The sequence below is a fragment of the Myotis myotis genome, unplaced genomic scaffold, assembly GCF_014108235.1.
Source record: "Myotis myotis isolate mMyoMyo1 unplaced genomic scaffold, mMyoMyo1.p scaffold_m19_p_12, whole genome shotgun sequence".
NCBI lineage: Eukaryota > Metazoa > Chordata > Mammalia > Chiroptera > Vespertilionidae > Myotis > Myotis myotis.
The window spans coordinates 58,816,814-58,836,281 of NW_023416316.1; the positions used below are offsets into that span (position 1 = coordinate 58,816,814).

Consider the following 19,468-nt stretch of genomic DNA (forward strand, 5'->3'; position numbering starts at 1 on the left):
TCCTTTTTTTTTTTTTTTTTTTTTTTTTTTTTTTTTGGTTCTTTTTTTTTTTTTTTTTTTTTTTTAATATATTTTATTGATTTTTTACAGAGAGGAAGGGAGAGAGATAGAGAGAGTTAGAAACATCGATGAGAGAGAATCATCGATCAGCTGCCTCCTGCACATCTCCCACTGGGGATATGCCCGCAACCCAGGTACATGCCCTTGACCGGAATCGAACCTGGGACCTCTCAGTCTGCAGGCCGACGCTCTATCCACTGAGCCAAACCGGTTTGGCTTCCTTTCCTTTTTTAGACACAAATCATACCAGGGAGTCCAGAGTATGAAGTCTAACCAAGTAACTTGTCAACAACATAGCTATGAACTTTGTTCTGTGGTTGAGTGTATTTTCTACCATTTTTCAGACATTTCTGACTATAGAATATACTGTTACATCATAACAGGCTAGAAAAAAAAAATCTCCCACAACTTAACCAAGTTTCTCAACAAGAAAAGAGCTAACGCCTGGCTCAGTGGTTGAGCGTTGACCTATGAACCAGGAGGTCATGGTTCAATTTCCAGGGCACATGCCGGTGTTGATCCCCAGTTGGGGAGAGGGATGCAGGAGGCAGCTGATCAATGTTTATCTCTCATCATTGATGTTTCTCTCTCACTCCCTTCCTCTCTGAAAGCAATAAAAAAAATTTTTTTAAGAGAGAGAGCTAACAAAGCCAGCACACGTGAGTTTGAGAAACTTCCCTCATAACGATACCTTGGTATTACAATTAGAGCAGAAAGCATAATTCTAAAAGTAGAAAGTACTTAAGGATTTGATACCAGAAATAATACTGCAGCAATTCAGATCCTCTCTGAGGAGTCAGTCCACTAGAATGGCAGACAGGATTAAGAACAGCAGGACCTTGAGTAATGTCATTTCATTCAACTTTTTTCTTTATAGCGTTGAGATGCTGTAGGAACCTCTCTTGTTAATATCAATTAGCCCATGGTAAAATTGGCTTTGTTATACCATTTTTAGCTTAAATCTGAGAACCCATCAACCATGTTAAGTGAGGACTTTCTACTTGTTAAGATGGGATCTCCGGCATCAAGTGTATGAGTTTGGATCCCCACCCTGCCACTTGTAGGTCACTGACTAGCTGGGAGCTAAGGAGGGGCCCACGGGCTCTGTTCCCAGATATAATCTTTCAGGGATCCAAATTAACGTGACTGTAGGCAGATTTCTTACTCTCTTTGAGTCCCACTTTTCTCCTGTGTAAAATGGGATTATTAATAATCCTCATAGGATCATTGTGAAAATATGATGTTTCTCAAATATTTGGCTTATAGTAAATGTTCTTTCTCCCTCTGATGTGTTTGGGATACTTTCGCATAGCTCCTCACCTCGGTGCACCCTGATGTTAAGGTGTTCTGAGTGTCAGTATTAAGCTGTGTATTTGGACGCTTTTTTGAGGAACTCTGGCGCACGTGAAACCTAGTGGACTTTCTAAAGCATAGTTGTCATCTCTCAAGAGAAAAAGAAAAAAAGAGCTTTATCATGCCTCACTTATTTTTCTTCTTCCCTTACCCCCTTATCTGTAGTATGTCAGAGCCAATAATGGAAGGACTGACTGTCACTTCAAAGCATCTTCTTGGTGTCATTCTCTGCCTAAGGGCTCCATGCTCAGACAGGACGGCCCCACAATGTGGCACCAGCAATGACACCTCCACCAGCCAGCATGCTCATGATGCGGGCACCTGCTTCAGTGAGCCCGAGTGAGAGGTTTGCTGATAAATACAGGGTGTCCCAGAAAATGTATACACATATTTGGAATAATTATAAAGGCCATGTTTGTTAAAATACATTTCCTTTTCAGAATTGAGCTCTCAGCTGTTACAGTGTGTGTACATTTGGGGGACACCCTGTATATTACAATGATTCCTACATAATTCTCTTCCCTTGGCCCTGCTGGCACTTCTGTGGTTTGTTTTACGGACACCGAAGGTTACTTCCTTCCACCCTTTGCTTTCCTGAGCATTTCCATTTCTCCCATGATCCTGAGAAATTCAGGCCTTTCAGTAAACAGACCCAATTTCTTGAGGGTGGGAGGCAAAGAATGAGGAGGCGAACAGAAAGGCTCAGCCCTCTTCCTGGGGAAGTGAGAAATGGCTCCCGGGTCTCTCCCTCCTGGGGTTCTCTGCCTGTCCCTCCTCCTCCTCCTCTTTCTCACCATCTCCCCTCTCCTTTCCTCTCTCCTCCTGCCTCTGGCTGCACTGCAGGAGCTCGGGTCCTGACCAGAGAAGGACCCGCTGGTGAGCAGCAGGGCCCCTTGTGCAGGAGGCACCACGCTGCATGCACAGAGCCCCACACCACAGCTCATCGCCAGGACGGCACAGTCACGGAGAGAACGTTCACCCCCCACTCACTTTGTCATCATGCTTTCATGGGTGGAACTGAAGGCCCATTGAATCCAGGTCTCTCACTCTGCCTCCTGCTCCTGAGCAGCCATAGTTCCGATTAGGGGTTGTGTGTGCTGCCCACGGCCCTCAAAGGAAGGTGCCAGCCACAGTGCTACTTGAGAGCCATTCATTGCAAGGGAAATACTTATAGAAGATGGTTTGTGGGACCTCATTTTTAGTGGGGAGAGAAGTGACTGAGGTGTTTTCTCTAACGTACTTTGCAGAGGCTTTCTCCTGAATGCTGTGTGTTTGTGTGTGTTGCGGGGGGGGGGAGGGATATGTAGGGTTAATATGTAAAAACTGAGCTCAGGGTCCAAAGTGCACGCTGGCATGGCCGGGCATCATGATGCTCTTGCTCTCCCTAGTGGTGCTGCCATGAAAAGTCAGCTTTCCTGCCTCTCACCTGCATCTTCTGTCCAGGTGTGTTCAGAGACCATGCCAGCCTGGCCCCTCTCATGCATTGGAGCATCAGGTGTCACCATGTGCTCCAATCCCTCTCAGCAGCCCTGCCTCTTCCTCTGAACAACCATGCAGGTCCCTAGGGATTCACACTGAATTATGGGTAACATGAATAAAAGCGAAGACCAGAGAGTCGCTCCTGTGTTCTCCATAACAGGGAGAAAGGGCTCACAAATTGGCTGAACACTCTAGCCATGTACCTGGGGCCATCGCTCCAGGCTGGAAAACCCCACCTAAGGCAGCAGAGCAGCCGGGACAGCAGTGAGTTCACACAAGGCAGCTCATTGTTAGGTGAGACCATGCTCCCACCCCACCTCACTTCCTCCACCCGAGCCCGGGAACAGCAGATGCACCGGGACTATAGTGTGGGCTCTTCAGCTGGGTGACGTAGAGTAGACTGGGGTAAGTTTTTATCAGATTCAAGGACAAGGAGCAGGTACACAGGTAACTCTTAAAGGTGCCTGCATCCTAAACAGTAGGCTGCCCATTAAGGACAAAATCCAGCTCCAACTCTGGGAAAGCACAGGACAAAAGGTCTGGCTCTTTAAGTAGTCCTAGTTTGACCCTGTTTACCAGGATTTGATATTCTAAATGAACCCTGCATACATGCCCAAGAATTCTGAGTAAACTTTGTGAGCTGGGTCCACAGGCTGGGGTGCAAGGGAGGGAGCTTTCTGCTCCCTGAAGGTCTGTCTCCCAATCCACTCAGAGCTCAGCCTGTGAGGGAGCCTTATGCAGACCATCTCAAGCTTGTGCTAAGCTGGGGCCTGCTGATCAGCATGTCAACCGCAAGGAACTTCCTAAGGAATTAAGGCTGCTATTTATTACAAAATACCATAGCCTGGGAGCCTTAAACAACAGAAGGTTACAGCTCACAGTTCTGGAGACTGGGAATTCCTAGATCAAGTGCTGATCCATGCAGTTCCTGGTGACAACTCTCTTCCTGGCTTGCAGGCAGCTTTCTTCTTGCCGGGTCCTCACCTGGCGAGAGTACTAGCCCTCTGATCTCTTCTTACAAGGGCTCTAGTCCCATCATGAGGCCCACCCTCCGCCCATCATGACCTCATCTAAATCTAAATGCCTCCAAAGACCCCGCCTCTAACGACTATTGCACTGAGGTGACGGCTTCAACATATCATTTTGTGGGAACACAAGCCTTCAGTCTGTGACGCCCCTAGAAGACTTCTTAAAGGAGGGGTGCAATCCCAATTCATAGTCACACTCTCTCCCCAGCTCTTTCTCACAGACAGTGAACTTGGACTGAGGAGAGAGCAGAGTACTTCCTTCCTGTCTTTCTTTTTCTGTGCTGCTGATACCTTAGTTCCATGTCCTCTTGTTCTAAGAAAATACACAGGCTCCAAAAATACAGCCATGTTTTCTATGTGTATCCTCAACTCTGGTAAGGATCTAGCAGCTCCCCTTTGTCTGGTTCTTGAATGTATTAACTTTTGTGGCTTTTAGCTTTTGTGACTTTTATTGAAGTGTTATATCTCTACAGAAAAGAGCACATGGTATAAAGGTGCTAAACTCACCAAACCAGCCCCCAGGTCAAAAAACAGAGCCTTACCAGCAACCATTTCCCTGACTACTAGCAGCATAGGTTGATGTTACCAGTCTTTGTTTCTTACTTACAGAAAGGAAATCATGCAGTAGATACTCTTCTGTGTCTGACTTCTCTTATTCAACATTTTATTTGTTTCATATTCACTGACAGATCTAGGTTTGGTTGTTATATTTTTACTAGAGGCCCGATGCATGAAAATTCGTGCAAGAGTAGGCCTTCCTTCCCTCCGTCACCCAGGACCTGGGCTGGCTCCCCTTGGGCCGCCCGCAGGCACCCGGGACCTGGGCTGGCTTCCCTCTGGCCCTGGCTTCATCAGGAAGGATGACCGGAATGACATCCAGAAGATGTCTGGTCTAATTAGCATATTACCCTTTTATTATTTTAGATAATGTTTTCTCCAAAGAATCTTTGTATTTTCCTTCCACCTTGGAAGTACCCTTTACCAGCCACATGCTTCCTCCTCTTTAACTGGCCTCTCTTTTCCTGCCTCGTCAGTGTAAGTTCGAAAATCAAAAGACCCCCAGACAACAGAGAGGCCCGAGGCATTATTTCGTTTGGCCAAAGGCTGGTAGAAGACGCCCAGGCAGATGCTCCCTGCGGAGTCCCCACCAAGAGGCTATAAATGCCTCCAGAATCACCTGAACGTGTTTGGCTGATGAGTTGTTGTTTTTTTGTTTGTTTGTTTTTTGCTTCCTAGGTGTGCCCGAAGCTGAAGTCACTTGGTTCAGGAACAAAAGCAAACTGGGCTCCTCTCACCATCTGCACGAGGGATCCTTGCTACTCACAGACGTGTCCTCCTCAGATCAGGGCCTGTACTCCTGCAGGGCAGCCAATGTGCACGGAGAGCTGACTGAGAACACCCAGCTTCTGATCCTAGGTAAACACCTCCAGGCTGGCTGCCCCTGGTGAGCCCCGTTAGGGGTGACTCACTCACCCGCCACCTCCTCTTTTCCATGATCCAAAAAGTACATAAAATCAATATCCCTCCCCTTCTCCCCCCCTTAGGGCCTTCCAATAGAAAGAATACAGACTTTGGGGCCAGGCAGACATCAGTTTGAACCCTGGCTCTACTGCTTACTCACTGTGTGACCTTGGGGAAGTTATTTCACCTTGCTAAGTTTAGATGCTAGTCTTGTGTGGAGACCTGCAAAACAAGGATTGCCCGCATTGGTGGATGGGGCCAGGGGTAACAGAAGTGAAGTAGTTAGTCTTTTTTTTTTTTAATGTATTTTTATTTCCGAGATGAGGGGAGAGAGAGAGTGACATAGAAATAACAATAATGAGAGAGAATCATTGATCAGCTGCCTCCTGAACACCCCACACTGGGGATCCAGCTCGCAACCCAGACATATGCCCTGACGGGAATTGAACCATGACCTCCTAGTTCATAGGTCGACGCTCAACCACTGAGCCATGCCAGCCAGGCTAAAGCAGTTAGTCTTAACACCTGTGTCAAGGACTTCTTTGCGAATCAGATGAAACTAAATTACCCCCTCCAGAAAAATTTATACATGCTAAAACTTTTATGTCCTTTAAGGAAGTTCATAGTCTAGTCCACATGAAATCCACACATACACCCTCCTGTCTTAGTCCACTCCAGCCACTATAACAAAACACCACAAACGAGGTAACTTATAAACAACAGAAATGTATTTCTTAGACTTCTGAATGCTGGAAATCGAGGATTGGTGTGCCAGCATGGTCGGGGTCTGGTGAAGGCCCTCTTCTGGCTGCAGACTGCCTGATTCTTGCCTTGCCCTCATCCTACAGAGGGACAGGCCAACTGTCTGGGGTCTCTTTTATAAGGACACTAATCCCCTTATGGCGTAATCACCTCCCAAAGTCCCCACTATCTAATACCATCACCTCAGAGTTGGTTTAGAATTTCACCACATGAATTTGAGGGGACACAAACATTCAGACTAGAGTACTCTCTACCATAAGAACTCCTGATTAAAGAGTCTATCACAGTTCCTGACATAAAGTAGGTATTTAAAATGAACAGCAGTTGCTTGGACACCACCATCCCTTGCTGTTGCCCAGTGCAGGACTCAGCATGTTGTGAGCTGCAGCCCTTGTCCCTTGGACTAGGGACTCTCTGTTTCTCTTCACCACAGAGTCTGGGCATTGGTGGAATAGAATAAAAAATGCCTGCTTTGCCTTTTTTTTTTAAAGGCAATTATTAGAGCACTTTCTCTTAGTGAGAAAGGTATCATTCTAAGGGGAAAAAAAGAAAAAATATGATTAATTACACACTATGACTTCACCAGGGAAAAATAATTAAACGTTATACTTGTATTCACACCCCAAGTTGAGGATATACCAAAGCCCAGCATCTCCAGCCCCTGCCAACTCCGAGAGGCCCAGATGGGTTTTTGTCTCACCAGTGGCTGCATAAACCTCCAGTTGTCTTAGGAAGTCAGAGAAAATCAGCTCACTGAAGGATGTCATTTGTTTTGGGTTGGGTTTCATCGTCTGAGCTGCTAGTCTGGAGCCGGGGGCCCAGCGCTTGTTGCCCCACACTGAGTTATGGTGCTTACTGTGGGTTTCTCTTCCCTAATAACCCTTCCTTATTGCCTTGTGACCCCTGATGACTTCAGCCCTGACTCCTTATGTGTAGCTAGGATGTGTAGCTACTACTGTAGCTTTGCCAATGAAGAGTGTGTATTCTGGGAGCCAGTCCTTGCAGCATTTCAGCACTAATGGTATGACTGTGAGCATGGAGCTTGAAGAGCAGAACGGCTTCCCATTTTAATCAAACTTGATGAGAAAAAAAATCACTGTTTTAGGCTTTTACGTTTAGAGCTTTTCTTAATCAGAAGCCTTGATTTATTAATCAAAGTTTGTTAGTTTTATAGGTAGTTTATGAACTTAGAAGTAGTGCTTCCTTTTTCATCAGCCAAAAATATGGCTTAATTTTTAAATCAGGGATTTCATGTATAAAGCTGCAGTTTTACGCCAAGTTCTGTGATTTGACCTGTAGCAAGGAGACTTGAAGTATAATGAGACAGAATATTATTCATTTATTCAGATAGTCACTGGATGATTATTCATTACGTGCTGCCTCTAAGTTCCATGTAGGACAAGTATAAGGGGTGACCTCTGACCTTGGAGAAGTTACAGTGTCCCTGAGAAGATCAAATGGACATATACCAAAAAAGGAAAATGTCATAGAAACTGTGAGGACATTAGAAGGTGTCAACATTTGGCCCAAGGAGATCTGATGGGTTTTATTTAGCAAATAAGCAAAGGCTTACTGCGTTTTAGCATTCTTAAAGAAATATTCAATTGCAATATTGCAGGAACTTCATTTCCCTCAATATTCAATTTCATTGTTCTTGAGGGAAAATTAAAAAGGATGCGAGGAAAAGAGTCTGGGTTTGAGTAAACTGCCACCATCAATTGCTAAAACCGTGGTGTTTGAGAGTAGAAAGAAATCTTGGAAATGATGAGGTTCCATTTAATAGATGGGGAAACTGAGACTCAGAAGGATTTAGTGATTTGCCCAAGTTAGTGAAAGACAGAGCCACAGCTCAAACTGAGGGTTCCTGAACCCAAACCGGATGTTTCTGAACTAGACTCTGGCACCATCATGACCTAACAAGCACCTAACAAGGTGGCAAGCACATAGTAGGCCCTCACTGAACCCTATTGAAATAACCATCAATTACTCCTGTTTCTCTTTCTGCTCCAGCAAGGGCTGGAGAGGAAAAGGTAGGAGTCGGCCTTGAGAGTGTGAATTGCAGGGCATCAGGAGATCCCGGAAGAGGGGGAGCAGGTGTCTGCACTTTCCCAGGAGAACCAGGGATCATCCCGCCACTAGGTTCAGTAGCCGCTTGCCTCTGTATTTGTCCAGTGGAAATGACAAGCAAGCCACTGTATTTCCCATTGCTGTCACCTTGGCTCTGGTTAACGTGACCCCTGATGACTTCAGCCCTGACTCCTTATCAGACTTTAAATAGCAAATGATCCCTGTCCGGCTTATGTGTCCTATTGAGCATGAAATATTCACACCACAAAGCAAGTTAACTTATCGATTTCATAGATGGACCCTTTTCCTCATAGAAAAAGCCACTCATGGGCTCCTTTTAAGTAAGAATTCCTGTGGCATATCCCTATCCGTGGGGACAAGAATAAAGTGCCCCCCTCTAAGGACGTTATAAATGAAAGCTCTTTAATATAGGACTTGACATTTAGTAATTGCTGAAGAAATGTTGGCTTCTTAAGAGTGTCTTTACAATGTGGTTTAATGTACCTACAATTATAGGGGCCCAGTGGTCCTGTGGTATAAAGTGGTATTAGTCAGGAGCTTCTGAAATCTACATGCCTGATTCTTATTACTGACCTTATTGGTTCAAGTGTTGTTTGAAATTCAGACTCAATTTGATAGGCACACCTTCTCAATAGGGAAAATCATGTTAAAAGGCAACAAGAGTAATGCCTGCCTTACACACAGACACAATTACACGCATGCTCACCCCTCATTCCCCCCTTAATATGGCCTTCATGCTTTAACCTGTCTGATTCACCATCTGCCTTCTCACAGATCCCCCCCAAGTCCCCACGCAGTTGGAGGATATCAGAGCCTTGCTTTCAGCCACTGGACCGAACCTTCCTTCAGTGCTGATGTCTCCTCTGGGAACACAGCTGGTCCTGGACCCTGGGAATTCCGCTCTCCTTGGTGAGTCCAACCCTCTGGAACATTGGGCAGCAGTCCAGGGCTGGACAGGATTTATGGGTGGGTGACTGCTTGCAGGTGGGAAGGAGGCAGCAGTGGGGGGTGGCCAACAGGAAATCACTAAATTGCCTACAGAATCCAGACTCACCAGTGGAAACTTGGCTGACTTTCCATATGAGGTGAGTGCAGTTCTTAGTCTGGACTCTAGCTTGTCTAGATTCCAACGTGGCTCCTTTCTGAATCCTCTTGGGCTGATTCCACAGTCCAGATCCTCTATATCAGACTGACTCACCGAACGATGAGTAAGGAACAGCTCCTGTATCTCCTCTTCTTGCCAATCACACCCCAGTATTCCCCCATGACTTCCTCCCAACTAAACAACAACTCTAATCAACTTTCAAAGAGAAAGATGAAATATCAGCATCCCCCAAAAGCCAGACAATTCTATTTACGCCAACCTTATATTGGTAGCACTGACACCCAACCCAGACAGATTCCTCAAACCAAGTGTTTAAATAACTTCACCAGGTACAGCTTCCCTGGCATCTGTCATTGGGACCTTCACCAAGTTAATGCCCACATGGCTGGTGCCCTCTGGTAGTAGAGAGTTGTTCAAGGACATTCAAGTCCTGGATCCCAAATATTGGTAACGGCAACTAGAATTATTCCTTTGGCTTAAAGTTAAAAGTTTCTGAATCCTTAATCCTCATCAACCAGAAAGGACCAAGAAGCCACTGAGTTTCCAGTCATACTGCTGATGATGTATTCTCAACATGGCCATGGGGTCAGGTATCTTTAGGATTACAACACAGAAAGATTACCTTCAGTTTTCATTATCATCTGAAATTAGCAAACACTACTCACAGCTTACAGGGAAAAGCTTCTGATTTCTCTGTTTCTGATCTGGGTAAAAATAAGACACCGATACAGGAAAGAGTGGCTCTTTTCTGTTCCCCATAACTTATACAGCTTGGCATTGAGTTTTTCCACATCATTTTGATCAGAGTTCATAGAAGTTGTAAACTGCTTGTTTTCCTTGGCTTATAAATGGTAAACTTGTTCTAAATGACGTGTGTACATTGTAAAGTTTTTTATTTTAGACTCATCACCATGAGAAATTGTCATAACTATTCATCAGGGCCCAGTCACTAGCAGAGGGTACAGCAATTGATCATTTTTAAATTCAATAACTCTTGGGTCACTCAGGTGCCATTCAGCATGCTGGAAAAGTTAACCTGCTCGTATTTTTCCATGAGAGCTTTACTTTCTCCCTTATTCTGGAATAATATTTTGTCTCATTTTAGCCATTGGGCAATAAGAATTTATTGTGCTTTATGCTGCTGCATTTCATTGCTAGTTTATAGTGTTTTGTTACCATAGACTGGTATTTAAATCTAACAGTTAAGAGGCACCTTAATACACTAGTTCATATCCAGACTGCTCCATTTGAATGAGACAGTAAGTCAATTACCATAAAATCCCTGAATGTAACTGCCTGGGCAAAAATGGGCCGTAGTGGTGAATGTCGCTGTCTGGCCAGCACTATAGGCCTAGGAGAGAACTATGTGGAGTTATGGAGATGAATTAGGGAATGATGTCAAGTTTAAGGACTCTGAGAAGCAGGTCATTTGAAAAATACCAGGGCCTCACTGTGATGGTTTGGAGCTGAGCACCAAAGGATAGGTGGAACTCCAATAGGCAGAAATGAGGGAAACAGGCACTCAAAGTGAAGATGCTGTAAGCACAGAGATTAAAATGTGTGGGGTATGTATCAGGTGCCTATTCAGTAACAGTTATAAAATAGCACTGCTTTAAAACTGATAACGGGCAGCCAAACTGGGATAGAAACTAGGCAATCAAAAGGAGCAGGCCTCAGCGGAAGCTTGTCCACTCAGATTTGACTTGGATCCCTCCCCAAGATTTCTGATACCTCCTCCATCTCAAACCTCCCAGCTATTGACTCATCCTGATCTCTTAATCCAGCTGCTCCCTTTTGGACCAGTTCCCATCTCCTGCTCCTACGACTAGAGTGTGTACTCTGAGTACAAGAAATAGATCATGTCCAGCCAGTGTGGCTCAGTAGTTGAGCGTCAACCTATGAACCAGGAGGTCACAGTTCATTTCCCAGTCAGGGCACATGCCCAGGTTGCAGGCTCAATCCTTTTTGTGGGGCATGTAGGAGGCAGTCGATCAATGATTCCCTCTCATCATTGATGTTTCTATCTCGAGCTCACTCTCCCTTCCTCTCTGAAATCAATAAAAATATTTTTTTTAAAGAAATAGGTGAGGGAGGTGATTTTGTGTATGGTTGATGAGAACATTAAATGGTGACAAATTGTGGAGGACCTTGATTATTAGACTAATGCAGTATATTTACTAAGTGGGAAATGGAGACAGACCTTTAGAGGGTTAAGTAGGAGAATGATGTAGTAAAAGTAATTTTTAAAAGAATTAATCTGACATTCTATAATGGTAATCAAGGGTAGGAGAGATTTAATGAAGAAACCTATTTTGAGGGTAACACATATTCTAAGCAAGGCTAGAAACAGGTAGCAAAGATACTATTTATCACCCCTTCCACAGCCAAGATGTCCCTGATCAATCACGACATTCTTTTCCACTTAGTCCAGGCACTGCCTTGGAATTTATTTTAACACTAGAGGCCCAGCGTGCAAAATCACCCAAGACCCAGAGTCCCTCCCACCACCGCCACAGGGCCCAAAGTCCCTCCTGCTGCCACCGCGGGAGGGACCCATCAATGCACCTCCTGGTGACCAGTCGTTTGGTCATTCTGGGGTTACAGCCACTGGCTTTTTATAATATATATTTCCACCAAGCATGGTGGCAGTTGGCATACAGGGCAAGATTTTGGGTTTTTTAAAGCCATATATCAGAACTAACTCTCCTCCATTAAGGCTCCCAACAGGTGAGTCTACTCCAGAAATGGGTATTTAGTTATCAAACACTCTGGCATTGATATCACTTCAAGCCACTGCTGCAACTTTCAAGAAGGAAGGTGGATTGAGCAACATGCACCCATCTGGCCTCACTTTCCATAGCTGTAAACGAAGACCTGGGACTAGTGGGTCCCTTGTTGCTCTCACATTCTTTATTATGTGACTTAGACATGAAAAATGCCCAGTGGAGGGTCGGCCATGCAGAGTGGACCCAACCTACGTGGATCTTGTCCTAGGCAAGGCAGGTGCTACTTTTTTTGTCCTTGTTTTGCAGCTGTTCTTTCTGCCGGGAGACCTAAACTGTGACAACTGTACTGGAGGCGAAGCCCATGCCCCCATCCTTAGTGTTCCAAGGCCTGGTCACAGGGCTCCATTTGTGGAACAGCAATAATTCAGGCCTCCCTACACCTTTTAGAAGACTTCTGTTAAATATTTTTAGGCACTGAGGCCCAAGGCTAACATGTCTCACAGTATCATTTATAGCAGTGGTCACCAACCGGTAGTCTGCAGACCACTGGTGGTCTGTGAGGTCTGAAAGGTTGGCGACCACTAGTTTAAGGAAACCTTTGGAGCAGCAGTCACCAACTGGTGGTCCACAGACCACTGGTGATCCGTGAGGTCTGAAAGGTTGGTGACTGCTAATTTATAGTGTATTAGCATTGATATATTTTTGAAAAATAACTTTTGTTAGAGTTTTATTACAAGAGTAGTACATGCTCATTGTAGAATAATTAAGAATAGAAGAAAATGAAAATTATAATTGCCTAGCTCAGAGATAACCAGTGCTAATATCCTTTCCTAACCATGAATATACACATTATACATATCTTTTGTCTAAAACAAAGTTATACTCTGTATACTGCTTGTAACTTGTTCTCACTGAATAGTAGATAACAATCATCTTTCCATGCCTGTAAATATTCTTCTATAGTTTTATTTTTGATGGTTGCATTGGTAGGAGGCACCATGTCTTATTCAAACTATTGTCTAACTTTTAGATTCTTTCTTCTAATAACTTTGGACTTTGTTCTTCTTTGACTAGCTCCTTTATGTATAAGGTTAGATATTTTTATTTGAGATTTTTCTTATTTCTTGGCTGTGTCCCATAGATTTTTGATGTCATTATGTTTTTATTTTCATTTGTTTTAAGGCATCTTTTTATTTCTTCCTTGATTTTGATGTTAATCCATTCATTGTTTAGTAGCATATTATTTAGCCTCCACATCTTTGCATTTTTCAGTTTTCTTCTTGTAACTGATTTCTAGTTTCATACCATTGTGATCTGAGAAGATGCTTGATAGGATTTCAATCTTCCTAAACTTACTGAGACTTGTTTTGTGCCCTAACATGTGGTCTGTTTGGGAAATGTTCTATGTGTACTTGAAAAGAATGTATTCTGATGCTTTTTGGGTGAAATGTGCTGAAAACATTAATTAAATTCATCTGGCTTAATGTCTCATTTAAGGCCACTGTTTCCTTGTTGATTTCCTGTCTGGATGATATATCCATTGATGTCATGTGGTGTTAACGTCCCCTACTATGTCTGTATTACTGTTTTTCTCTCCTTTTGTATATTTATTTTATATATTTAGATGCTTCTATGTAGGGTCCATAAAAGTTTACAAGAGTTATATCCTCTTGTTGGATTGATCCCTTTATATTATAAAAATGCCCTTCTTTGTCAGCCTTTCTTATAAAGTGTATTTTGTTTGATATAAGTACTGCTACCCTAACTTTTTTTTTTATCCATTTGGATGAAATATCTTTTACTATCCCTTTACTTTTTTTCTGTATTTCTTTCCATCTGAAGTGGGTCTCTTGTGGGCAGCATATGTACTGGTCTTGTTTTTATTTATTCATTCAGCCACCCTATGTCTTTTGTTTGGAACATTTGGTCCATTTACATGTAAAGTAATTATTGATAGGTATGTACTTCTTGCCATTTTATTAATTGTTTTCCTATTGTTTATTGTAGTTCTCCTCTGGTCCCAATAATCATGTTCTAGAATTATTGCATAGACAGAGGAACCAGCTTTTAAGAGATAATGTCTCCTACGGTTGGCAAACTAAGACCCATGGGCACAATCTAGTTCACTACTTGCTTTTGTACACAAAGGTTTCTTGCATGTAGTCACACTCATTTATTTACCTACTAGAGGCCTCGCGCACCAGTGGGGTCCTCAGCCTGGCCTGTGGGGATTGGGCCAAAACTGGCTCTCCAACATCCCCCGAGGGGTCCCGGATTGTGAGAGGGTGGTTCTCGGGTGACGCACCCTGGAATCGGGCTCCCTCCTCTCTGGTTCCGGGTGCATCACCTGAGAACCACAGCTGCCAAGTCACCACAGCTCAGCAGCTCCTGCATTGAGCGTCTGCCCCCTGGTGGTCATTGTGCATGATAGCTACCAGTCGGACAGTCAAACAGTTGAACGGTTGCTTAGGCTTTTATATATATAAATAGACTAGAGGCCCGGTGCACAAAAATTTGTGCACTCGGGGAGGAGGAGGGGTCCCTCAGCCCGGCCTGTGCCCTCTCGCAGTCTGGGACCCCTTGGGAGATAACGACCTGCTGGCTTAGGCCTGCTCCCGGGTGGCAGAGGGCAGGCCCAATCCCTAAGTGCAGCCCCTGGTCGGGCTCAGAGCAGGGCCGATTGGGGAGTTGGGGCGCCGCCCCCTGTCATGCACAGAGCAGGGCGGATCGGGAGATTGCGATGCCACCCTCAGTCACGCTCAGGGTAGGGCCGATTGGGGGGTTGGGGCACCGCCCCCTGTCACACTCAAGGCAGGGTTGATGGGAGGTTGCAGCGCCACCCCCTGTCACACACAGAGCAGGGCCAATCAGGAGGTTGGGGCACTGCCCCCTGTCACGCGCAGAGCAGGGCCCAGCAGGGGTGTTGGGGCTCCATACCCTGTCACGCACAGAGCAGGGCCCATCAGGGGGTTGGGGAGCTCTCCTCTGTCACTCAGAGTAGGGCTGATAGGGGAGTTGGGGCACCACCCCCTGTCACACACAGAGCAGGGCCGATCAGGGGGTTGGGGCGCTGCCCCCTGTCACACAGAGCAGGGCCGATCAGGGGGTTGGGGCGCTGCACCCTGTTACACACAGAGCCACAGGGCGATCATGGGGTTGGGGAGCTCCCCCTATCAGGCACAGAGCAGGGCTGATCAGGGGGTTGGGGCACCTTCCCCTGTCAGGAACAGAGCAGGGCGGATAGGGAGGTTGTGGCCCCGCCCCCTGTCACACACAGAGCCACAGGGCGATCAGGGGGTTTGGGCGCTGCCCCCTGTCACACTGATCCCGGTGCCGGGAGGCATATTACCCTTTTACTATATAGGATAGAGGCCTGGTGCACGGGTTGGGGCCGGCTGGTTTGCCCTGAAGTGTGTCCTGGATCAGGGTGGGGGTCCCCACTGGGGTGCCTGGCCAGTCTGGGTGAGGGGCTGAGGGCTGTTTTCAGGCTGGCGGGTGACTGAAGCTCCCAACTGCTCCTTTTCTTCTTTTTTTTTCTTTTTTATTCTGGACCAGCTTTAGCTTTGAGGCTTGGCTCCAGCTCTTAGGCCTCCGCTGCTGAAAGCAGGTTTCTGGCCTTTGTTTACCTTCTGTATTTGAAACAATGTTGCGATCCTGCTGGCTGAAGCCCGACGGACTAAAGCAGGTTTCTGGGGTTTTGTTTAGCTTCTATATTTGTAACATAGTTGCTTAGAGTTGCAGCTCAGAGGCCTGCAGCGGCAGGCGGGGAACATTGGAGTCCTCCGTCACTGAAGCAAGCAAGCCTCATGTTCACTTTAAGCTGCCTGGCTGTCGGCCGCCATCTTGGCTGGCAGTTAATTTGCATATCGCCCTGATTAGCCAATGGGAAGGGTAGCGGTCGTACGCCAATTACCATGTTCCTCTTTTATTAGATAGGATGTATTGTCTATGGCTGTTTTCACACCATAATGGTAGAGTTGAGTGCTTGCAACAAAAACCACAAGACTAAACTATTTTCGTTTGGCCCTTTACAGAAAATGTTTGCCAACTACTGATTAGTCCATCCATCTCATTATGTAGAAAAGATGCCGAGGTTGCCGAAACCGGTTTGGCTCAGTGGATAAAGCGTCGGCCTGCGGACTGAAAGGTCCCAGGTTCGATTCCGGTCAAGGGCATGTACCTGGGTTGCGGGCACATCCCCAGTGGGGAGTGTGCAGGAGGCAGCTGGTCGATGTTTCTCTCTCATCGATGTTTCTAACTCTCTATCTCTCTCCTTTCCTCTCTGTAAAAAAAAACAAAAAAAAAACGATGCCGAGGTCTATGGTGGTGACCACACATCTCCTGTTTCTGAGGGAGAGCACACTTTTCACTGTATCACTCTGTCCTTTATCCTGTTGCTGGGTTGGGCTTTCTCCATGAAGCAAAAGAGCCCAAAACACACACACACACACACACACACACACACACGCAATGTACAGGAATGGAGATCTTCCTCAGGAAGGTCAGGAAAAAAGAAAACCCATATTATAAAGGTCATGGGTTTTTTATCAGAACTAGATGATTCCAGGTGCCTCCAGTAACCACATATGTAATCACATGTGGCTTAAGAGAAACAGTTCAGTACCTTTTCTCAGCATATTCTGTTTAGGTCTAGACCCTGTGCGAGTGTTGTACAGAATATACACATAATTGTTGTTGGCTCCACCCCCTGTACTAGTATTTAGTCACAAACTCTCCTTTGTGAGTGAGCAAGCTCAGTGCCTCAGTCAGAGGGACTCCTCATGACATCTCTGCCGGAAATTCATCTCATGCTAACCCCACAGAGAGCCAAACAGCACAGCCTTTCTCATGTCATGTGATTTACCAGGAGGAGAGAGATCGAGCCTTCAAACCTGCGTTTGCAGAGTCAAGTTTTTCCATGAAAGAAGTCATTGTGCCTGTGCCCGCTGCCCAGCCGGGGGCTCCAGGGTCACAGCCAACACACATTCAGCATCTCAGCAGCACCAACACGCTCCCCAGGCCCTGCATGAACAGCAACAACACTTCTCAGAGCCCTTGCAGCCCTAGGAAGCCAGGCAGGAAGGCCAGGGCCCACAGCCAGGCAGTGGCCTTTCCTTCTGACCACCTGTCTTGCACATTTTCTTCTCCGCTTATTGAAAGTGCTGAGAATTGCAGAGCCTGGCCGGCATGAGCTCCGGTTCCAGATGTGTCTGCTAAGAGCAACAATGGTTTTGTTGACCCCAAATCTCATACTAAAAGGTGAACATTTATTTCTTTCCCTAACGCTGAAATTGTGACTGGGCTGCTCTTACAAATCATATCACACTGATGGGGGCGCTGTGGCTGGAATACACAGGACTCAGGTCTGGAATCTCAGGTGGAGCTTACAGGCAATGTTCACATATAAACCCCTCAAGGTGAATCAGATCACAGTTGAATAAATATTAATGTTCAAAGGTGAAAGACTTTGTAAAGGGCCTAAGAAGGCAATATCAAAGATCGATTTACTCATTCAATTAGTACTTGTTGAGTGTCTGCTATGTACTGTTGTAGGCACTGTGCTAGGACCAGAGATGCACAGTAAATAAGATAGATAAACCTAGGCCCTCATTCAGTCATTAAAAAAAAATCATTGCACATTTACTATGCACTATTCCTGTTCTCTAGATATTGAGGATTCATGCATGCACGAAACAGATTAATGTACCTGCCCTTTTGCAGTTTGAATTCTAGTAGGGCTCATTTGAGTCTGGTGGGAAAAGTAATTCAAATAAGAGGACAGTGATAAAAAGAGAAAGAAGTGGTGGGTTGGGGGCATAGGACAGGACAAGGTTTCTCTGAGGAGAGGATATGTGAGCTGGGATTGGGAGAGTGGGTGGAAGTTATCCGAATGAAGAGAGGGCATTCCAGGCAGAGGGACCAGCAGAGGTAATAACCAAGGGGAGAGTGACCTACGGTGAGGTTGAAGCCATGGTGAGACTTTTGCACTTTGTGCTAAGTGCAATGAGAAGTCTTTGAATGGTTTCAAGCAAGAGAAAGATATCTGATTTGTGCTTTTCAAAGCTTGTTGTGGCTGCTGTGTAGAAGATGGATTCCAGAGGAACAGATAGAGTATATCATTTAGGAAGTGGTTGCACTCTTCCAGGTAAGAGATAACCGTGGCTTAGCCTAGAGAGCAGGAGAAGTGAATAAGAAGTGAATAAATTCAGGGGAATGTAGGAAGTAACATCAACAGGACTTGGTAAATAGATTAATGGGGGAAGGGAAAATAGTCCACACAACCAAAAGGTTCTCAAAAGCATCAGATTTTTTAGGCTTTTCTCAATGAAACTCATGTACCTTCTGTGTGATAATGAATCATTTCAGACCAGTCAAGTCAAGATTCGAGAATAAAATGGAGAACTACAGGGTTGTGCAACTACAGAGAGTGTTATTATAAGAAAAAGACTAGTCCAAAGCTAATGTTGCCAAATTCTGGCTCATTTCCTGAACACACACCTGTTCAGTCTCTACTAGATGCTAGGTCCTCTGCCCTCTCCCAGCCTTGGAGGAGGCAGAAGCAGTAGGGGAGATAGAAAGTCAGTGATGTGTGAGAAACTTTGAAGAGTTTCAAAAGAAGCCAAAGTGAACAGAGGAGGGAGGACTCCTTTCTTCGTCAAAGGGGAACCAGGGAGAGTTTCTAGAGGAGCTACTCAAGCTCAGTCTTAAAGGATGAGTAAAGGCATTCTGAGCATGGATGCAATAGGCACATACTTTTTTTAGTTCCTTCTGTGTCCCGGGCACCATTGAAGGCACTGGGGATGCAGCAGAGAACAAAATAGGTAGAATCCCTTCTTAGAGAGCTTACATTGTAGCAGGGGAAATAGAAAATGAGCATAACGAAGGAAATGACATCGTGTGTTAAAAGGTAATAAGTGCCATGAAGAAAAAGTAAATCAGAGTAAGAAGATGGATAACACGTGTGTGCGAAAGAGGACGTGATTTTAAATCACGTAGATGGTCAGGAGAGGGCTCGCTCTCATGAGTAGGTAATCCTTGAGCAAAGACTCGAATGTGAGCCATTGAGCCTCACGTATGTCTGGAGGAAAAGAGAAGAGCATCTGGGGCCGAGGAAAGTCTGTGTGGAATGCTTGACGGGGACGTACCTCAGGTGTTCAAGGAACAACAAAGAGACCAGTGTAGTGGCAGGAGCGGAGTCATCGGGTTGGACGTGGGAGAGATCAGAGCAGTAACGCGGCCAAGGGCAAATTGTGTAAAGCCTTGTAAAGGGTCATGTTAAAATAACAGTGAAAGAAAAATCTATAAATGCCCAAATGTATACACGGGCTCAATATTGCATTGAGCATCGTGGACTTATTCCAAGATTTAGCCAGGGCAAGCAGAAGTGATTTCTTTTATTGGAAACC

The 19,468-nt window shown here is 45.4% G+C and overlaps 1 protein-coding gene across 5 annotated transcripts in view; it reads left to right on the forward strand.

Moving 5' to 3' along the window:
* ADAMTSL1 (ADAMTS like 1) overlaps nucleotides 1-19,468 on the forward strand; it is a 900,799-nt gene that overhangs the window by 823,108 nt on the left and 58,223 nt on the right. For all 5 annotated transcript variants that reach the window (XM_036331231.1, XM_036331234.1, XM_036331232.1 and 2 more), the window contains 2 exons: nucleotides 5,157-5,336; nucleotides 9,006-9,140. In XM_036331231.1, the coding sequence (XP_036187124.1) occupies nucleotides 5,157-5,336; nucleotides 9,006-9,140 (315 nt within the window). The remainder of the gene's footprint in view (nucleotides 1-5,156; nucleotides 5,337-9,005; nucleotides 9,141-19,468) is intronic.